At 41.6% G+C, this 18,090-nt stretch overlaps 1 protein-coding gene across 6 annotated transcripts in view; it reads left to right on the top strand.

Annotated features, from left to right (window-relative positions):
* The window catches only part of LOC121278906 (ETS-related transcription factor Elf-2-like), a 104,895-nt gene that overhangs the window by 26,618 nt on the left and 60,187 nt on the right, over positions 1-18,090 (top strand). For all 6 annotated transcript variants that reach the window (XM_041189451.1, XM_041189440.1, XM_041189467.1 and 3 more), the window contains exon 2: positions 14,353-14,719. In XM_041189451.1, the coding sequence (XP_041045385.1) occupies positions 14,642-14,719 (78 nt within the window). In that variant the 5' untranslated portion in view covers positions 14,353-14,641. The remainder of the gene's footprint in view (positions 1-14,352; positions 14,720-18,090) is intronic.

Here is an 18,090-nt window from a genome sequence, read left to right as displayed (position 1 = left end):
GCCCTGTACCCAATTAATACAGCTATCTCTTGATTCAACTAAATTTTATTTTCTCCGTTAATAACTGAAGTATTGAATACAAAAACACACTGAAGTGATATCCATCCAATTCTAAAAGGATTTGCTGTTGACTGATTTTTAAGTTATGTTCTTTGCTTAATGATATAGCAGTTTTAATGAAATGCCCCAAGGCCTTTCACAAATTAAAGCAATAGTGTGACACTGAGCCACAAAGGTGATATTGAGTCACATGACCAAAAGCTTGGTCAAAGAGGTACGTTTTAAGGCGAGTCTTAAAGAAGGAAAGTGAGGTGGAGAGTTTTAGGAAAGGTGTTTTGGGTCTAGGCAACTGAAGGTGCAGCTGCCACTGGTGGAACGATTAAAATCAGGATGCACAAGAGGCCAGAATTAGAGGAGCACAGATACCTTGGAGGGTTGTGGGGTTGGAAGAAATTGCAGAAATAGGGAGGGAGGTTGAGGTCATGGAGGGATTTAAAAACTAGAATGAGCATTTTAAGCAGCATAGAAACTAATAACTTAATGAATTGATAGAAAAATACATGTGTTTCCACTATCATATTGTGAGATGTTAAATGACTGATCTGAATCCCCTTGTGACAGCTTTGACTGTAGAAATCACTTCTCAATTGTGAAGATCAGCTTCCAGCGAGTATGGAAATTTATATATTTTTAATGGTTAGCATGTCTGTTCTCACCAATTGGTTCTCCCTGTTGTTGAGAAACAATCTGATCCCAGATTTCTTCAAGTATTAAACTCAAATTACTAGGCCTGTGAGAGAATCTTGCTGAGTCACTGTTGTCTTTTTTACTCCCTGCCTGTGGGCAAACTATTTGGTATTTGCTTGGTGCATTCCCACAGCTGTACACAAGATTGGGCGGACAGAAATCTTAATTGTGACACGTTGAGAGAAGAAGTCCTCACGTCACTGGATGTAATTGTTCGATGGTGGGACTTTTAACTTGTTAGGCAGTGGCACAGTGTCACTTAACTGCATAACGCTGCTGTATTTTTCATCTTTGAGATAGAGGACTAGAGAAATCATGATCCTGAAGTGATGAGACAGTGGAACACAAAGTTTCAGTTAAATGGGCACAAGGCAGTGAGGAGAGGAATTGAGTGCCTCCAACACAATCTGATTGTAAAAAGCTGTGGAAAGAATACAGAGTGGATACATGCAGCAGACGGTGTCTCGGTAAGTGGAGATGTGGGATGACAGCTGTACAGAAGAATTAAGAGTGGTCTGATTGCTTGTGTTTTTTTATGGCTTTGGGATGTTGCAGTCTCCTGGTCAGGACGTTATCTGAATAATGTTTAAGCACTGCAATGGTTCTATTCAGTTTCTCATTATCAGCTTGAGAATTTATTACCCTTGCTACATTGCAAGATTCTACAATCGTTTAAAGACTCCACATAATTGGATTTTAACAAGATTATTTGAAGTTTTAATCAAATGCTTTCTTTCTACGTACAAGTGAGGGGTTATATTTCTACAGCCTCCCATCTGAATGCAGGATAATTTTCTATATCCTCTTAGCTCTTTTTCTTTCCTCCACCTGTTGTAGACATTTCCTTGTGAAGTGAATTGTTGAGCTTGGTTTAAAGGTTGGCAAGGTGAGTGTAACTGCCATAATGAAAAGAGAAAATGCTGAAGATACTCAGCAGGTCTTGCAGCGTCTGTGGAGAGAGAAACCGAGTTAATGTTTACAGGTTGTGACCTTTCACGACCTGAAACGTTGAACTCTCTTTCTCTCTCCACAGATGCTGCCAGTTGTGCTGAGTCTTTCCAGCATTTTCCATTTTTATTTCAGATTTTCAGCATCCTCAATATTTTGCTTTGGAATAGTATAACTGCTTCTCTGAGGATTTTGGGAAGGGAGAGAAGTAGAAAGGACAAAATGGAAAGCGACAGCTAATGGTTCATGTTTGTATGGCTATACCTCAGCTATTCAGGTCTGAAGCTGTGGAATTCCATCCCTAAACCTCTCTGCTTCTTTTCCTCTCTTTGCTCATTTAAGATGTTCCTTAAAACTTGACTCAGCCCTAATATCTCCTCCTCCTTCAGGTACCATGCCCTAAGAGGACATTGGCAACCATGGACTACCATTGGATTGGTCCATGATTATGCTTGGCAAAATACTGCAGTGGTTTGCCATTGCATTCTGTAGTATGGCTGACCAGGAAACTCTCCTGCTCTTACTGCCTGCCATCAGGCTTATTGGAGGGATTTACAGGCTGATAATCAACCTCTTTGGCCATGCTATGAACACGCATTTTGTGGCCAACAAGTCCTGAAGTGGGACTTGAACCCGGAGCTTCTGACCCAGAGGTTACGACTGTGCCACAAGACCTCCCCGTGCTATCTCCAAATGGGCTTGATGCCAAATTTTGTTTGATAATGTTCCTGGGAGACTTTACTACAAGATTGTTCCCCACACAGTTCAAGCTTCAGACCACCATTTAACCTAGACGTCGGGGTCCTGAAGCTTATAGGGAAAATCATGCCCCTTGTTTCTGACCTGCCCTTCTCTGCTGGTTTCATATTCAATTACACCGCTTAGTGAAAAATCACCACCAACCAACCAAGAGTTCTTAGACGCCTGCGTACTACAAACACACTAGTGAGTTTGCATGAATGATCCGAAAAGGAAGAATGTGCAGGCTAACAAGAACAAAACGGGAGCATTACACTGGGTGAATTGCTCATTCGCTGCAGACATGAAGGGCTGAATGGCCTCCCCCTGTGCTGCAACAATTCTGTGATTAAAGGTACTATATAAATAGTTTCTTAACTTAGCTTGAGAGACCTGGAAGGAGATCAGCTGATATTGCCTTTTTAGCAGGGAATGGTAGGTAGTCTGAGGAGACTTGACCAGGAGAGAAGGGAAAAAAAAAAAGTCTTGAATGAAGTAACAGAAGAAAGTGCTGGTAAAGAGAAGCCATGGTGTGAGGTGGGCAGATGCCTGGTAGTGTGGGAGGCAGTAATGAGCAGAGTGCAATAGTGGGATGGCTATAGGGTGAGGAGTGACTGAAGGGATTGGATCAGGTGATGGAGACAAAGTATGTAATTTAAATGTTAGTGATGGATATTGGGCAGAATTAAATGGTAATCTGGTGACTCTTGTTCTGGTGTTGCCTTGCTTAAATGGCCATTCTTCATGCACGAGTCTAAACAGAAAGTGTGGGAATGCTGTTCAGCAGTGGGGGTGGGGAGGCATTACAGTTGAGCCTGATACTCATCTGCCTGTCTCCACATGTTTTTCAGCAATCATCACTGGACACCAGTTGGAGCAGGTGCCTTGCCTGACATTGCCTCCCTGAGACCTCATAAAACAGATTATCTGTCATTATCACATTGCTGTTTGTGAGAGTTTGCTGTGTTCAAATTGGCTGCACTGGCTGGAGGATCTGACCTTTTGGTGAGCCACTAAACAGGGGTCCTGTTTGCCCACTCTGGACATGTAAGATGCCCAAGATGCCTTGTCAGTATTTTGAGAATAGCAGGGCCAACATTTTATTCCTCATTATTCCAGCATTACTAAATAACATTATCATCACATTGCTATTTGAGGGATCTTGCTGTGTTCACATTGTATTTCCTACATTATGTTCTTGACAAAAGTCACTTTTTTGTACTGAAGTGAGAGATCAGGAATGCGCAGTTTAAGAAAATAACAGCAGTAAGCTGTCTTGTGGTCAAATTGTTTATAAGGAAGAATACGTATGACTCCCAGCAAGGGAGAAAGTTTGAATTTTCACTTGGATCCTCGCCATCAGTTTCGGGACTTCCAGTTTGAGTAAACGTCAGTCCTTATAGTCCTAAAGCATGCACTTTATAGTCATGGGATCAAACCTTTTCAGCAGTGCTGCAAATACTTGGCAGGTTATGCAGCATCTGTGGAGACTGGTTCATGTTTTGAGCGTGTGGGTGCTCTCTGTCAGAATGAACAGCATTTAAAAAAGAATGGAACACATACCTGTGGCTGCTAAAGTGGCGAACATGAGGTGACTAAATGGCTGAAGTGATATTAGAATGAGACAATAAAAGAAATTAGGATTAGTTTTCATTGTGTATGATTATGTAGAAGGTTGGGGCACAGGTTGGAAAGGGCATTGGGTCCCAGTCCTCCAACACATCCAATCTAAAATTATCATATTTAAATTCCTCCATGGCCTCACCCCTCCACGTAACTGTAATCTGCACCAGATGGAGTATAATGCGGGAAAATGTGAATGTGTCCACTTTAGCAGGAAGAATAGGAAAGGAATATATTATTTAAATGGAGAGAGATTGCAGAACTCTGTGGTTCAGAGGGACCTGGGTGTCTTGGTACATGAATCACAAAAAGTTGGTATGCAGGTACAGCAAGTGATTAGGAAGGCAAATGGAATTTTGGCATTTATTGCAGGGGGAATAGAGAATAAAAGTGGGGAAGTTATGCTACAGTTGTACAGGGTGTTGGTGAGACCACGTCTGGAGAACTGTACAGCTTTGGTCTCCTTGCTGAAGAAAGGCTGTAATTGCATAAGAAAGCAGTTCAGCGAAAGTGCACTCTACTGATTCCTGGCATGAAGGCATTATCTTATGAGGAAAGGCTGAGCAGGTTGAGCCTTTACCTATTGGAGTTTAGAAGAATGAGGGGTGATCTTATTAAAACATATATCCCCTGAGGGGACTTGATGGATGGATGTGGAGAGGATGTTTCCTCTTGTGGGGAAGTCTAGAACCAGAGGACATAGTTTAAAAATGAGGAGTCTCCTATTTAAGATGGAGATAAGGAGAAATTTCTTTTCTCAGAGGGTCGTTAGTTTGTGGAATTCTCTTCCCCAGAGACCAGTGGAGGCTGGGTCATTGAATATGCTCAAGGCTGAGTTGGATCAATTTTTGATCAGCAAAGCAGTAAGGGTTATGAGGGGCAGACAGGAAAGTGCGGTTGAGGCCACAATCAAATCAGTCATGATTTTATAAAATGGGAGCACATGCTCAAGGGGCCAAATGGCCTACTGCTCCTCATTCTTGTGATCTTGTGCTGCAATTATGAATTATTTTACTATGATCTGTTTACCAGCATTTTGTAAGCTGGAAGCCAAAAGCTGTTTTATACAACTTTTGTTTATTCTTGACATTTAACTTTGTTTCTCTACCTTTCCACTCCCACTCCCTACCCTATCCGCTCCCACTTCCCAGCCCAAAATAGAATCAACCATGTTAGGGTTGTAAAATCCAGCAATTTTCAGCTAATCTGGTCACACTTCAAGCAGTGTTTTGCATGTGTTTCACATCAACAGGTCATAAGTTGTTTTGCATAGCTTGTAGTGAAAGGAGCAATACAGTGTCTAATCTTCGATGTCTGATCATTTGGAGAATGTCTGACAAAGTGGTGGATATGTTTGTTTTTGTTTTAATTGATACTTGCAAAATATATATTGAGAGAAATATCAAACCCCATCAGTCACGTATCAGAGTAGTCATGATGACAATCTTATTGACAGGGACATGTGCTGGAGTTTTATAGATATTAGATTATGTGCAGAAAGTACCTTTTAAAAAATCTTCCTGAGCTAGTGGTATGATTTACACTGAATCACTAAATGGGAACCAAAGATTTCCCACTAGGATTGCTTTGTGTTGATTTTTTTCTGGTGTTCTTAGCTCTATCATCGTCCCAGCAATTCTTTTACGAACGACCTTGAAATAATAGAGCTTGCAGAATATCAGGGCGGCTGTGTTGGAGGCTTGAAAATGCCCAGTAAAATGTTTGCCTGATAAAAGCATTTTCTCTTTGGTATTTTGGCTGCAAAACTGGGCTACAAGTGATGCAGCATTTTTAATCTTGGGACTCTTTGTCATTCGTAAGCAAACTTGTAAGTCACTTGAGTCTTGTGGTATTGAAGCCAGTTATTTTCTAACACTCTGACATGATCATTGTGTATATTGATTATCAGGGAATACACTGGGAGAAAGATGGGGTAAGATCAGGGGAGGATAGATGCTAGCCACTTTTACAATCTGACTGCTTTATATAGAGTAACTTTTTTCTGTGCTCTGTGGGCTTGCTCCTATTTCTAATCCTGTTAAAGTTGGGAAAGGTCTCATTAAAGGGGGGAAAACTCCTGATGTTTTTTTCCCTGAGGTATTACCAAGTAGCATGCATGAATATTGTCATATAGAACTGTATCACAAAGATACTGGCAACGTATCGCAAGATTGAAACCTAACCGAGGGCTTCAGGTGACATCTTAAGCCAGAACTGTGAAGCTCCCATGGTTTGTGAACTTGATCTGAGCCATGAGATTAGGTTACAATGCAGCTTTTAATTGGCTTCCTGTGGTCTGTTTAAAGTAATTACTGATCCTGGAACTTTCAAAGCAAAATGTTCCATGCCATAATTTTTGTGGGAGGATTTGATGTCTGCATGCAAGTGATGTCTACAGATAAGTATTGAAGTCCTTTGTGATCTCATTACAACAGGCTTATTGGAAAATGACTTGCTGGTGATATGCAAGGCTTTCACATATTGGGGGGAAAAGATTTTCTGCGCTGTGCAAATAAAATCCCAAACACATTGTTTATACGTTATTTTGATCGAGTTGACAGAGGGAATCTTCTCTCGTTATATGTTTGTTATGAACAGGAGGGGGTTTAATTTCGAAAAACTGATTTCTCCGCTCACTACCCGTCTGTAAACAGAAAGATGCTTTTGATTTTTGATTTCCCCCTTTATAGGTGGAGGCATATTTTCCCCAACCCCTCAGTTTTAGAATTAACCAATCCTTTATTAATAACCCCACAGCAAACTCAAGATAAGGTAAAATAGGGTGGTTGGTTTATTTTACATACACACACAAAACACAGGAAGGGGTTTCGCAATGTCCATGCCTTTTTGCACTCACAATAAAAGAATGATAAGGGAAAGAAAGGATTACAGGGCAAGACCATGAGAAAAATAGAGTTATGGTTTTACGTGAGTCAAGAGTCCAGATTCAAAAAGTCCACTAGTGTACGCCTTCAGAGGTTAGCAGGCTGGAACTGTTGCCGGGTAATCCGCCTTTCCAGAAGTGAGGACTTCCACAATGGGAGCAGGCATGTAGAGATGAATAAGTCTTGAAGGCACAGTTACAGAAGTTCCCATAGTTCAGTGTAGATGAGGGACAGACACTTTACCTGGACAGAGCTCTTTCTGCTGCTACCTGTTAAAATGATAGACTGCCTGGGTTCAGTTCCACACCGCAAAATTACAGGTTCTAGCAGTTTGGGGGAGGTCATGTGACATACCTCTCACTCCTGGGTGTTGGACAAAGGAATCTTGAATCTGGAATCTTGAAGTGTTTAAGGGAGGAGTCGGGATCCCTTTTTGTCATTGCAGACAGATGATCTCTGTTGGCTGGAGCCAAAAAGTAATGTAGGAAACAAGTCCAATCATACGCACATTTTGTGAACTGCAAAGATTCCAAGGTACTTTTTTGAAATGTTGTCAAATCTTTGCAGGTATTTTATTTTCTTTTATCACTGCTTTGACTGTTGTCTGTGGTATAATGGTATTTAACAATATGTAATACTGACTAAGGATATGTAGCAATGATTTTGCAGTGAAGAAGGGAAGTTTCTGTGTTGAAGCAGTAATTTTTCTGTTCATGGTCATATAACTGCACTGGATCTCCTGTAATTTTCCCAATTGGAAACCACTGTGGACTCTGTGTTCACTGTCAGCTGGACTTCTGAATAGTTCCTGCACTTATGCAGATATTGAGGGCTTTATTCTTTTATTTCCACTTTAGAAAGTCACAGTGTGGACTACCTAATTCAAAGTTGGTTGGACTTAATGGAAGCAATGCAGATTTAAAATGGGCAACATTTAACTTGAATGAAGTATTTTAAATCCGAACATGACCTTTGTGTAAAATGGCTTTTGATTGGGACGGCACTGACATTATGACAGTTACGTGCATGTGAAATGACTTGCAGATTGTACCGTGCCCCACTTGGAAAGGTTGTCTTCTGTAACATACTTCTATCACAACAGGAAGCAAGTTTATTAGCTCTGGCAGCATCGATGCTGCCAGACCTGCTGAGTTTTTCCAGGTAATTCTGTTTTTGTTTTGGATTTCCAGCATCCGCAGTTTTTTTGTTTTTAGCAAGTTTATTAGAGCTGGATAAAGTCTCTTTGGCAAGTTATCTTCCTTGGGGAAGGGCCTGCCCTAAGTCCAACATGAACTAAGAGCTGGCCTTCCTGGTCAAACTGTACCAATGCTACAGCTGTAGTCTAAATGCTGCCTCATCTAAGAGTCCAGTCACTAAATGTCTAGAGGCATTAAAGCAAGTGCAGTTGGGCAGCAACCTGGCAGCTGCAGCCACAAGGCATTGAGATTGCCACTGGGTTCCAATCTCACATTTGAAGCCTGTAGTTCTCTCGGAGTAGGTTGGTTTGACCTGGCCCCTGGCAGGAGTTGACCAGTTTAGTTGAAGGAGAATAATACCGGAGAGCGACGTGGCAAGTGCTTTCCTTAAATCCTAGTGCTTTACCGAGCTTTTGGTCACCTGTATTGATATCTCCTTATGTGCTAGCTCAGTGTCACGTTTTGTCCAATGATGCTTCTGTGAAGGGCCTTGACATATTTTATTACATTAAAGACAATTAAGTTGTTAGACACAGAGCACTAACGATGAAGCCGACCTCATAGCATGGCTTTCTAAAAATCATGCAGAGGAAGGTGGGAATAGTGAGGTGAGTGGGGAGGCAACTCCTGATGGAATCAGCAATCAGTGTAAATAGTTGGATGAAGCTACAAAGCTTATCAAATTGTCTGTCCTTTTGGATGAGATGTTAAACTGAGACTTTGCTTCAAAACGTCGCTTGAAATTATTGAAGGAAGAACAGCATGTTCTCTCAATGTCCAGGTCAGCTTTTCCGCCTCTCAAAATATCACCCAAATAATGAGCAGATGACCATTTAATTTCCTGTTTCTGGGACATTGATTTGAATAGTTGCCATGTTTTGCTACAGTAACTCACTATGAGAGCTTGGCAATGTATCATGGATGTGACAGGATGCTGTCTAAATGCAGTATATTTTTGTCAGCAGCAGATATCACTCAGTTAAGTCCAGCTGGAGCACCCAGTGGCAGAAAATCAATACCACACTTTTTTCTTTCAATTGTGTAATATTTACAGCGCACAGTTTTTTTGGTTTAACAGGTCTAATGTTGCTTTACAGCCCATGTGAGTCCCCTCCTACCCTTCTTCTAACCCCGTCAACGTATCCTTCTATTCCATTTTCCCTATGTGTTTATCTAGCTTTTGCTTAAATGCATTTATGTTATTCAATTCAGCTACTCCATGTGGTAGTGAGTGCACATTCTAACCACTGTAATTAAACCTTGGGCAATCATTTGACCAGAAAATTCTTTCCCTGTGTGTGTACTGAGCTTTTACTTTATAGAAGCTGAAATTTATCCAGCACTGTAACTCCCTTCATGTTTAGTTTGATGGGGTTATGTGCTGGACAGTTTAGGGTGTGTTTAACGTGTGGTTCTTATTTACCTGTGTTTCTTCCCCTTTTGGCTTCCTTTACATGTTTAGTGTAATCTGCGTATTGGTCTTTTTCTTTTCAAGCTGTGTTTCACTTTCTCAAGTTTACTTTTACTTTTGAGGTGATCAGCTGGTGCACACATCTGTTCTGTATCATAAAATCATAGAATGGTTGCGGCTCAGAAGGAGGCTGTTTGGCTCATTGTGTCTGTGTCAGCTCACCTAATCCCATTCCCCTATCTTTACTCCGTAACCCTGCAGATTTTTCCCCTTCAGATAATGATCCAATTATCTTTGGAAAGCCATGATTGAATCAGCCTCCAGCACATTCTCAGGCAGTGCACTCCAGGTTGCAACAGCTCATATTGTTTAAAAAAAAAGTTTTTCCTCATGTCACTATTGCTGCTTTTTGCCAATTAGCTTAAAATGTAGCAAATGACCAGGTTTGACGTGTTCAAGCTGGGGTGATAGTTGTAGTCACGATGTCTTTTAAACATTTTCATTTAAGTCATCCATTTTGTGAGGTTTGCCATGAATGAGCCATGGAGTCCCCTTAAGCTGGCTGAACCTTGTAATCTTGTGGCCAATGGCCCTTCAAAGGGGAAAAGCATCATCACTGTGTATCAGGAGGCTGTTAAGATGAATGAGGCTGCTGGCTGGCTGAAGCACAATTAATATTATGCTCTGGGAGGGTGACTGAGCTGGCCTCCCCTCAAGTTGCAGAAAACCTTTTGAACAGCTTCCTCTGACCAGACAACAAAGAGCAAAGCCAAGCACAGCCAATGGTAATGTAAGGTTGGGAGCTTTAGGTGACTAGAACAAGTGTTCCATTACGCTATTGTCTGGCGTAACTCCAATGTTCTTGATGCTAAATAGTGGTGAGGCAAAAAAGGAAGGAGATGCAAAAAAGAAGCTAGATTTGAAGGAGAATGGAGTTCTTGGAGGGTTGTGGATCTGGTGCAGGTTACAGTTACGTGGAGGGGTGAGACCATGGAGGGATTTAAATATAATTTTAGATTGGATGTGTTGGAGGACTGGGAGCCAATGCCAGTCAGCAAGGATATGGGTGGTGGATGAATGAGAATTGATGTAGGATAGGATATGAGCAGCAGAGTTTTGGATGAGTTGACATTTATGAAGGGTGAAGAATGGGAGACTGGCTGAGACAGCATTTGAATAGTCAAGTCTGGAGGTGACATTGGTATGGATGAGTGTTATGGAGCAAATGGATTGAGGCGGAGGTGGAGCCAGGTGATGTTATAGGGATGAATATTTTGTGAAGGAGAGGGTATGCGGTTGGAAGCTCAGACAAGGTTCTGATAGGATGCTGAGGTTGTGACCAGTCTGGTTCAAACAGACCAGTGGCCAGGGAGGTCAAAACAAAGTTGAGGGACTATCTGTCGAAGTGGATAGGAATGTTTACATGGAGAAAGATGTTTAAGGGAGACAGGAAGACAATGGACTAGAAGGGGAAGAGTGAACGATGAATTGAGATTGAAATCTTTGAGGGTGAGAGGCAGAGTAAGGATACCTGAGTGAGCAGCTTGGGTGGGTGATAGAGACAGAGGATTCCAAAGGGAAGATCAAAGGTTATAACAAGATGATGCTTTTGAAGGAGGAAAGAGTAAGAGGGGTAGAAGAGATGAGACTAAAGTGTGATTTGGTGGTAAGGGCCACACCACTGTTGTGGCAGTTTAGGTGGAAGCCAATGGAAAAATGCAGCCAAGCAGTGAAGCTTCATTAAAGGGGCAAAGATGTTATCATTTGTGAGCTAAGCTTCCATCAAAGCCATGATGCCAATGCAGTTATTGATAGTAAGGTGGTGGATGGCAGAGGCTTTATTTGCAAGTGAAAGGATATTGTGGAAGGAAGTGTGGAGTGCAATGTTATGGTGATTCCTTGGCAGAGTCCAATGGGGCAGTGGTAGGTGGGGTAAGTGAGATGGGGGCAGGGGTAAGGTTGTGGGGGGGAATTAGCCTCCAGTGGACATTAGGGTAGGAATTGTTGGGTCGAGGTGGTGGGGGGTGCAAAATACCTGAGTGGAGAATTGACTGGTAATAGGAAGAGGAGGAGACAGGAAAGTAGGGTCCATGAAGGATTAGGGGAAGAAATAGAGTTCGCATGATGGGCCTGAGTCTATAGCAGCAGCCAAAATGTTTACACTAATTGACACAGAGGGAATTCAAGCTACATAAGCAAGACAAAGATTAAGAGGGACAAGTCCTGATTGTAAACAAAGAGGGAGCAGATAGTAGGGAGGAGTGTACCTTTAAATTCTGGGGCCCAGTCATGGGATGAGGTTGACTTAAAGGAGTATCAAAGCACTAAAGCCCAAGTTGGGAGACAATTTTGCAAAGTGAGCAAGTCCACAGGTTGTTTGAAGGGCAGCGTATCAGTGAGCCTTCTGCTGAGGATTGTCTAGTAGAAAATCGAGAGCTGGGGAGATGCGGTGAGTTGACCATGAGCCAATGTAGATAGTATTGGCAATTTAAAAAAAAAACTCAATACTTTTACAAGGGATTGGACCTCTGTTGTGTTTCTTGTTTAGAAACCTACTTATGTCAGAGTACTAGAGGTTGTACTGGGGTCTCTCATTGCTATTTTAACAGTGAAATTCACACTTTTGTACATCATTGTTCAATTCACGAACAACTTGATTCCTTTGATTGCAACCTTTATCTATTTCTGATACCTTTTCCTACATGATTTCATACTGCCTTCGTGGATTTGTGGTGTGTTGGCGCTAAGCATTCAAATTGTCTCAGTAAAAACCCTGAGTTACAGAGGAGGAATGAGAGGGTAACAATAATGAATCTAGCTACTCCCGCATTTTTAATTTTTTGAGTTTTAAAAATAAGTCTGCTTGCAGGAAAACTGTTAACACTTAATACAGTAGCTTAAAAACAAAAATTGAGACAGTGTACAAATGCAGTGTTTCCAATGTTAGTCAGTAAGGACCTGGGATTTTAAAACTGAAACACAGTTTATTTTTTGGTTCTTGCTCTCTTTGTGTAATACCCACAAAAAGCATTAAGTTAACAATGGGCTAAGTTGCCTCCTTATGTGCCATAAAGGCACATGGTTCTTTGATTTGTCTGACCTGCACTCGAGAACCTTTTAGGATTTGGCACTTGGCAGATCATGTGTAAAAACTGCAGGTGGTGACCAGGTAAGCCCATTGCAAAACCAGGGCTGTCTTATAGTTTAAAGAGCATACTATATTACTGAAATATGACTCTGTTTTTATCAATTAGATCTTTGCTATTGTCCTGTTGCTTATACATTATTTGTAGTGGTGCAGCATTGAATTTAATCAAGCAAAAGGAACTACTCTGTTCTCTGGTCTCACGATCTTGATCCAAAACCAAACCTGTCATGGCATTTCTGTGATTCTGCAATCATCTCTCTTTAGCAATGTTCAGCCCCATTTGTGACTCCTCAGATACTGAAGCAGTCCATGCCCATTTGCTGCAAGACCTGGACAACATTCAGGCTTGGGCTGAGAAGTGGCAAGTAACATTCGCACCATACAAATGCTGAGCAATGACCATCTCCAGCAAGAGAGAATCTGACCATCATTCCTTGACATTACTATCATTGAATCCCCCACTATCAACATTCTGGAGCCTAGCATTGACCAGAAGCTGAACTGGACCAGCCATATAAATATTGTGGCAACAAGAGCAGGTCAGAGACTAGGAATCCTGTGACGAGCAACTCACCTCCTGATTCTGCAAAGTCTGCGCACAAGTCAGGAGTGTGTTGGAATACTCTCCACTTGTCTGGATGAGTGCAGCTCCCAAAACACTCATGAAGCTTGACACCATCCAGAACAAAGCAGCCGGCTTGATTGGCACCACATCCACAAACATTCACTCCCTCCACCCCCGATGAACAGTGGCAGCAGTGTGTACCATCTACAAGATGCACTGCAGGAACTCACCAAGGCTCCTTAGACAGCACCTTCCAAACCAGTGAGCTCTACCACCCAGAAGGACAAAGCCAGCAGATGCATGGGATCACCACTACCTGGAAGTTCCCTTCCAAGCCCCACACTACCCTGACTTGGAAATATATCGCCGTTCCTTCACTGTCGCTGGGTCAAAATCCTGGAACTCCCTCCCTAACAGCACTGTGGGTGTACCTACACCACATGGACTGCAGCGGTTCAAGAAGGCAGCTCACTTTCTTGAGGGCAGTTGGGGATGGGCAACAAAACTTTTGGCCTAGCCAGCGATGCCCACATCCCATGAAAGAATACAAAAAAGGAATTATAAAATTTGAAAGTGCAGAACTAGTTTATGGCTTCTCCCTAAATTTGTTTTGAGGGCTGTATTTTTTTTTTTAAAAGCACTGCGTATATTAATCTTCAGCACCACCTGAAGTTTAACCTTGTGTGAAAGAACATTGATGAAGTGGAACAACCTTTATCAATTATCTGATCTGAATAAAGCCCTTGCTGTTTCAATGCAGAGCCTGTGTAGTGTTGCAGTGACCTGTGGGCACTCTACTCACTGGTGCCCTCTGTTGTTTTTCAAATAAAAAAAACAGTTCAGATATAAAATATAAATAGTGTTTCACTCAACTTGGCAATAAATTTCAACAACACTCAATACTGCCAATCCTTTTAGATTAAAATAAAGTTTAGATACGGAAAGTGCCTAGTTTTGTGTGTTTCCAGTCTTATAACAGCAAGAACATCAAATTTTAAAAATATGACATTAAAAATTTATTATGCTTTTTCTTTTTGTGAGTGATCTTTGAAAGCTGATTAAATTAACTTGCTTTTCTTGTTCTTTTGCAGGTACCAGTTACCTTTCGCAGAGGTTTGCTTTACTGGAATGACATTCTCCTCAATTCAAGCTGAGAAAGTGGGACCCAGAAAGGAAAGGTGCTCCGGGGGGACTTATTTCTATGCTGCACAGTCTTTTTTTGTTAGGTTTTGAAGAACACTTCTTCTGTTAAGTGCTGTATGATTCTATATGTGCCCAGAACGAAAGGGTCTTTTCAGTTTTGGCAGACATTGAGTGCAGCACACTGTTCTGTGAGGAAGGTTTGTTTACAGCACCCTTAGAGGCCCCAGGGAATGTGCTATGACATCAGCGGTGGTGGATAGTGGAGGCCTGGTGTTTGACTTTACCAGTAATGGAATGGAGAACCATCAGCAACAGGTCAGCAAAGGGGCATTCCCCCTCTTTTCTTTTTGACAAATACCATGCTTCTGTCCTATTTAACCGTTATGTACCTTGATGCTTTTTCAACATAGTTCCAGGACTAATTGTATTTCTGGAATATTGTATGCTGTCAGCCTCTGGAATATATTGAGCTCATTGAATCTTAAATGTTTTTCCTCACAACACAATTTGTGTGCATTTCTAATGTGTGTACTTGAGTGCACAACCACTAACTTTCGTAACTGGTTAACTCTTAATATGGAGCAATATACAGAGCAGACTGGATTTATTAGCACTATTATCCACCAGTGTTTTTAAGGGAGTTAGGGCTTAATGTTTTCATAAACAAGTTTAAATAGAATTGAGGCCTTTCAGTTGATTTTTGCATATATAGTGGGTCCTTGGCCTAATTGGCTAACTATATATCTGGCTTTGCAACAACTGGCAGAGCCTACTCGTAGGAGCTCTGATGTTTAAGCATGCATTTACGAGTTACGGGAGGAGTCTGAGTATCTGTGACCAGTCAAAGTGTGGTTGCTGACAATTTTTGAGAATATTTTGTTTTCAAACTCAGACATATAATGGGTCTCATATCAACATGCAGGGAAATTGATTGGGTAATCTAAATTACCAAGGCTTCCTTGGTGATACTTCTCCAACCAGCAGTGTCCACCAAGGCAGCAGGTGCATGGGCATGCCATCATCCAAGTTCATGTGCAAGTCACAAACCTTCCTAACTGGACATACATTGCCATTCCTTCATCATCATTGGGCCAAAATCCTGGAACGCCCTACCTAACAGCTCCGTGGGAGCACCTTCACCACGTGGACTACAGCAGTTTATGAAGAAGGCGTGGTGCTGCTTTCTCAAGGGCAACTAGGGTTAGGCAGTATAAGGCCAAAATTGCCAGCAATGCCCACATCCCAAGAATGAATATAAATGTAAAATAATCACAAGAAACTCACTTGTCTCTGAGTCAGAAGGTTTTGGGTTTAAGCCCCATTCCAGGACTTGAGCACATAATCTAGCCTGGCTTTGCACTAAAATACTGAGGAAGAGTTCCATTGTTAGGGTCATCTTCTTTTGGATGAGACAATTAAATCTCCATCTCTACCTCAGCTGAATGTAAGAGATCCCATCTTACTATTCAAAGAGCCAACATTCCTCACCCATACAGCAGCAACAGAAAAACGATGACCTTGTTATTGTTACACTTGCTGTTTGTGGAATCTTGTGTGCCAATTGGCTGTTCTGTGTGCCGACTAAAAGGCAATGCTTTGGTTGTAAAGTTCGCAGTCAAGTTTATGTAATGGGGCCAGATTTGATTATCTGACAGTCTCTGATGCCAGTGGGGGAAGGGGAGATTGGGGCCTCCATTACAACAGATAATTGAAATTCTGTTGTAATCTTGAACAGCACTTCTGTACATACTTGGGCACGCTAATAGTTTACATTATGATGCATAAAGAAGGTTGTTAAAATTTGACCGAAGCTTCCTTTGATGTGCATCCACTGTTGATGTTTAATGGGAAAGAAATATGTTGTGAAACCATTTATAGTTTCAAATTTTCTTCCTTCTCACGATTGTTTCAACAGGGGTCGAGGGAGGTAATTTGCGTGTCTGGGCTTTCTATTTGCTGATAGAACAGAACACATTTTAGCTTAGGAGGTTGCTGACTTAACTTTTTGCAGCAAAGTACAAATAGTTATAGTCTTCTCCATATCCCTGAATACTCTGTGGAGGAATAACGTTATTGTGTGGACCTATAAAGTGGGTGCTAGGCTATTTTACTTGGGTGTTTGGCGGTGGGATGGGGCGGTGGAGTGGGGTGGGGTCCAGTTGATGCCCAAATAGTATGCTTTCCTGCAGCGGTTGCTGGAGAGTAATCAAAAGCAAAAACAACTTCCCTCTAACCCCTGAGCACTGCAGCATCCCCACTGTGTTTTCCAATGGAGCTAACAGGGAGCTGACGTCTCCTCCTGACTAAATCCAGTTGCTGCTAGAAATCAAGAGGATTCATGAGTGGACTTTAGCATGCTGGCCATCAAGTGCCATGGAGTGTGATGGACCAGGGTTCAAATTCAGCCCTGGATTGAGCCATGCCAAACACTGACATATGGACTACTTTGTGCCCAAAATCAACGACAAGCAGCTGCCTCTGCTTTCTCCCACTTGACTCTCATTCTTTCTCATAGCCTTTCTCTGCATGAATAATGTTTTAAAGACAGTCGTTACATTGATTAATGCCTGAGGTGCTCCAAGAGGCCATGCAGTAGTGAATGGTAGAATACCCAATTTGTTCTAAAATACTTCTGGACAGTGTTTATAACATGTACAAATCTTCATTTAGAATTTGTCTCAAAGCTGTGCATTGGTGAATAATTATAATATAATTTATGTTATTAGCGAGGAAGAAAATGCTTCTTTAAAAATGTGCTTTTAGTTTTCAGCCTGTTTAGTGTTCAGGCATCATGTGCTCCATGCACTTGTAATTCAACGTCCTGCATTTAGTTTGTGATGTTATTCAAATCTATATTAACGTTCTGAGCTCATGCTACGCTCTTTTTTTGAGCATTGGTGTACCAGAAATACTTAACAGTGTTTGGGAGAGGCACCACTATAGTCACACTCTAAATAGACTGGCATCATTAATAGCATTGATAGGTGGACCAATGTGCTTTAAGAGATTTCCTCCCTTGATTTACATACCCCCCACCAAATGGATCGATTGCACTCCTTCCCTAACAAAATGAAGAGTATATGCTGGGAGGGTTTGTTGATTCCAGAATTTTGTAGTCTGTCAAAATGACTCCGCTTTTTCAAATCAATTTCAGTTTTTTGTCCTGGTAATTTGAAAATTGGTCAATGAAAAAATAGGGTAACAATTGGAGACTTAATGGAGGGAATAATTATGACTATATTAAGTAAAATCTAGCAGCTGAGATTTTTTGAGTAGGTTCTTTCAGCAGTTTATTTTTTTGTTACATGGGTGGGTGAAGGGGATGTGATGGGGGAAGTTGTGAAAATTCAAAGTCCAGTAAGAGCTTCCTTTCAGTGCCTGGGTTCCCTTTCAAAAATATGGGACTGTGCGCTGTGTCGGTACAGATTGTGATCTTGGAACAACAATTTCTTCCCTCTAAAACATAAAACCTTCCAAGATCTCCTCATAAATCAGATCCCCTGATAAATCAGATCCCCTGATAAATCACTTCCCATTTCTAGACACTCAGCACATTCCAACAACTTGGGACTGAATAACTAATCACATCCCGTTTTGTACCGTTGTAAGAGGCAGCATGTACATGTCTTCACTAAGTGGATTCTCGAGATTTCCGACATACTTGACAAACGACTTTTCCACTTTGT

Source organism: Carcharodon carcharias, chromosome 1 (assembly GCF_017639515.1).
Source record: "Carcharodon carcharias isolate sCarCar2 chromosome 1, sCarCar2.pri, whole genome shotgun sequence".
NCBI classification, from domain to species: Eukaryota; Metazoa; Chordata; class Chondrichthyes; order Lamniformes; family Lamnidae; genus Carcharodon; species Carcharodon carcharias.
The sequence above is the reverse complement of the archived record's forward strand: the minus strand, read 5'-3'. Positions and strand labels throughout refer to the sequence as shown.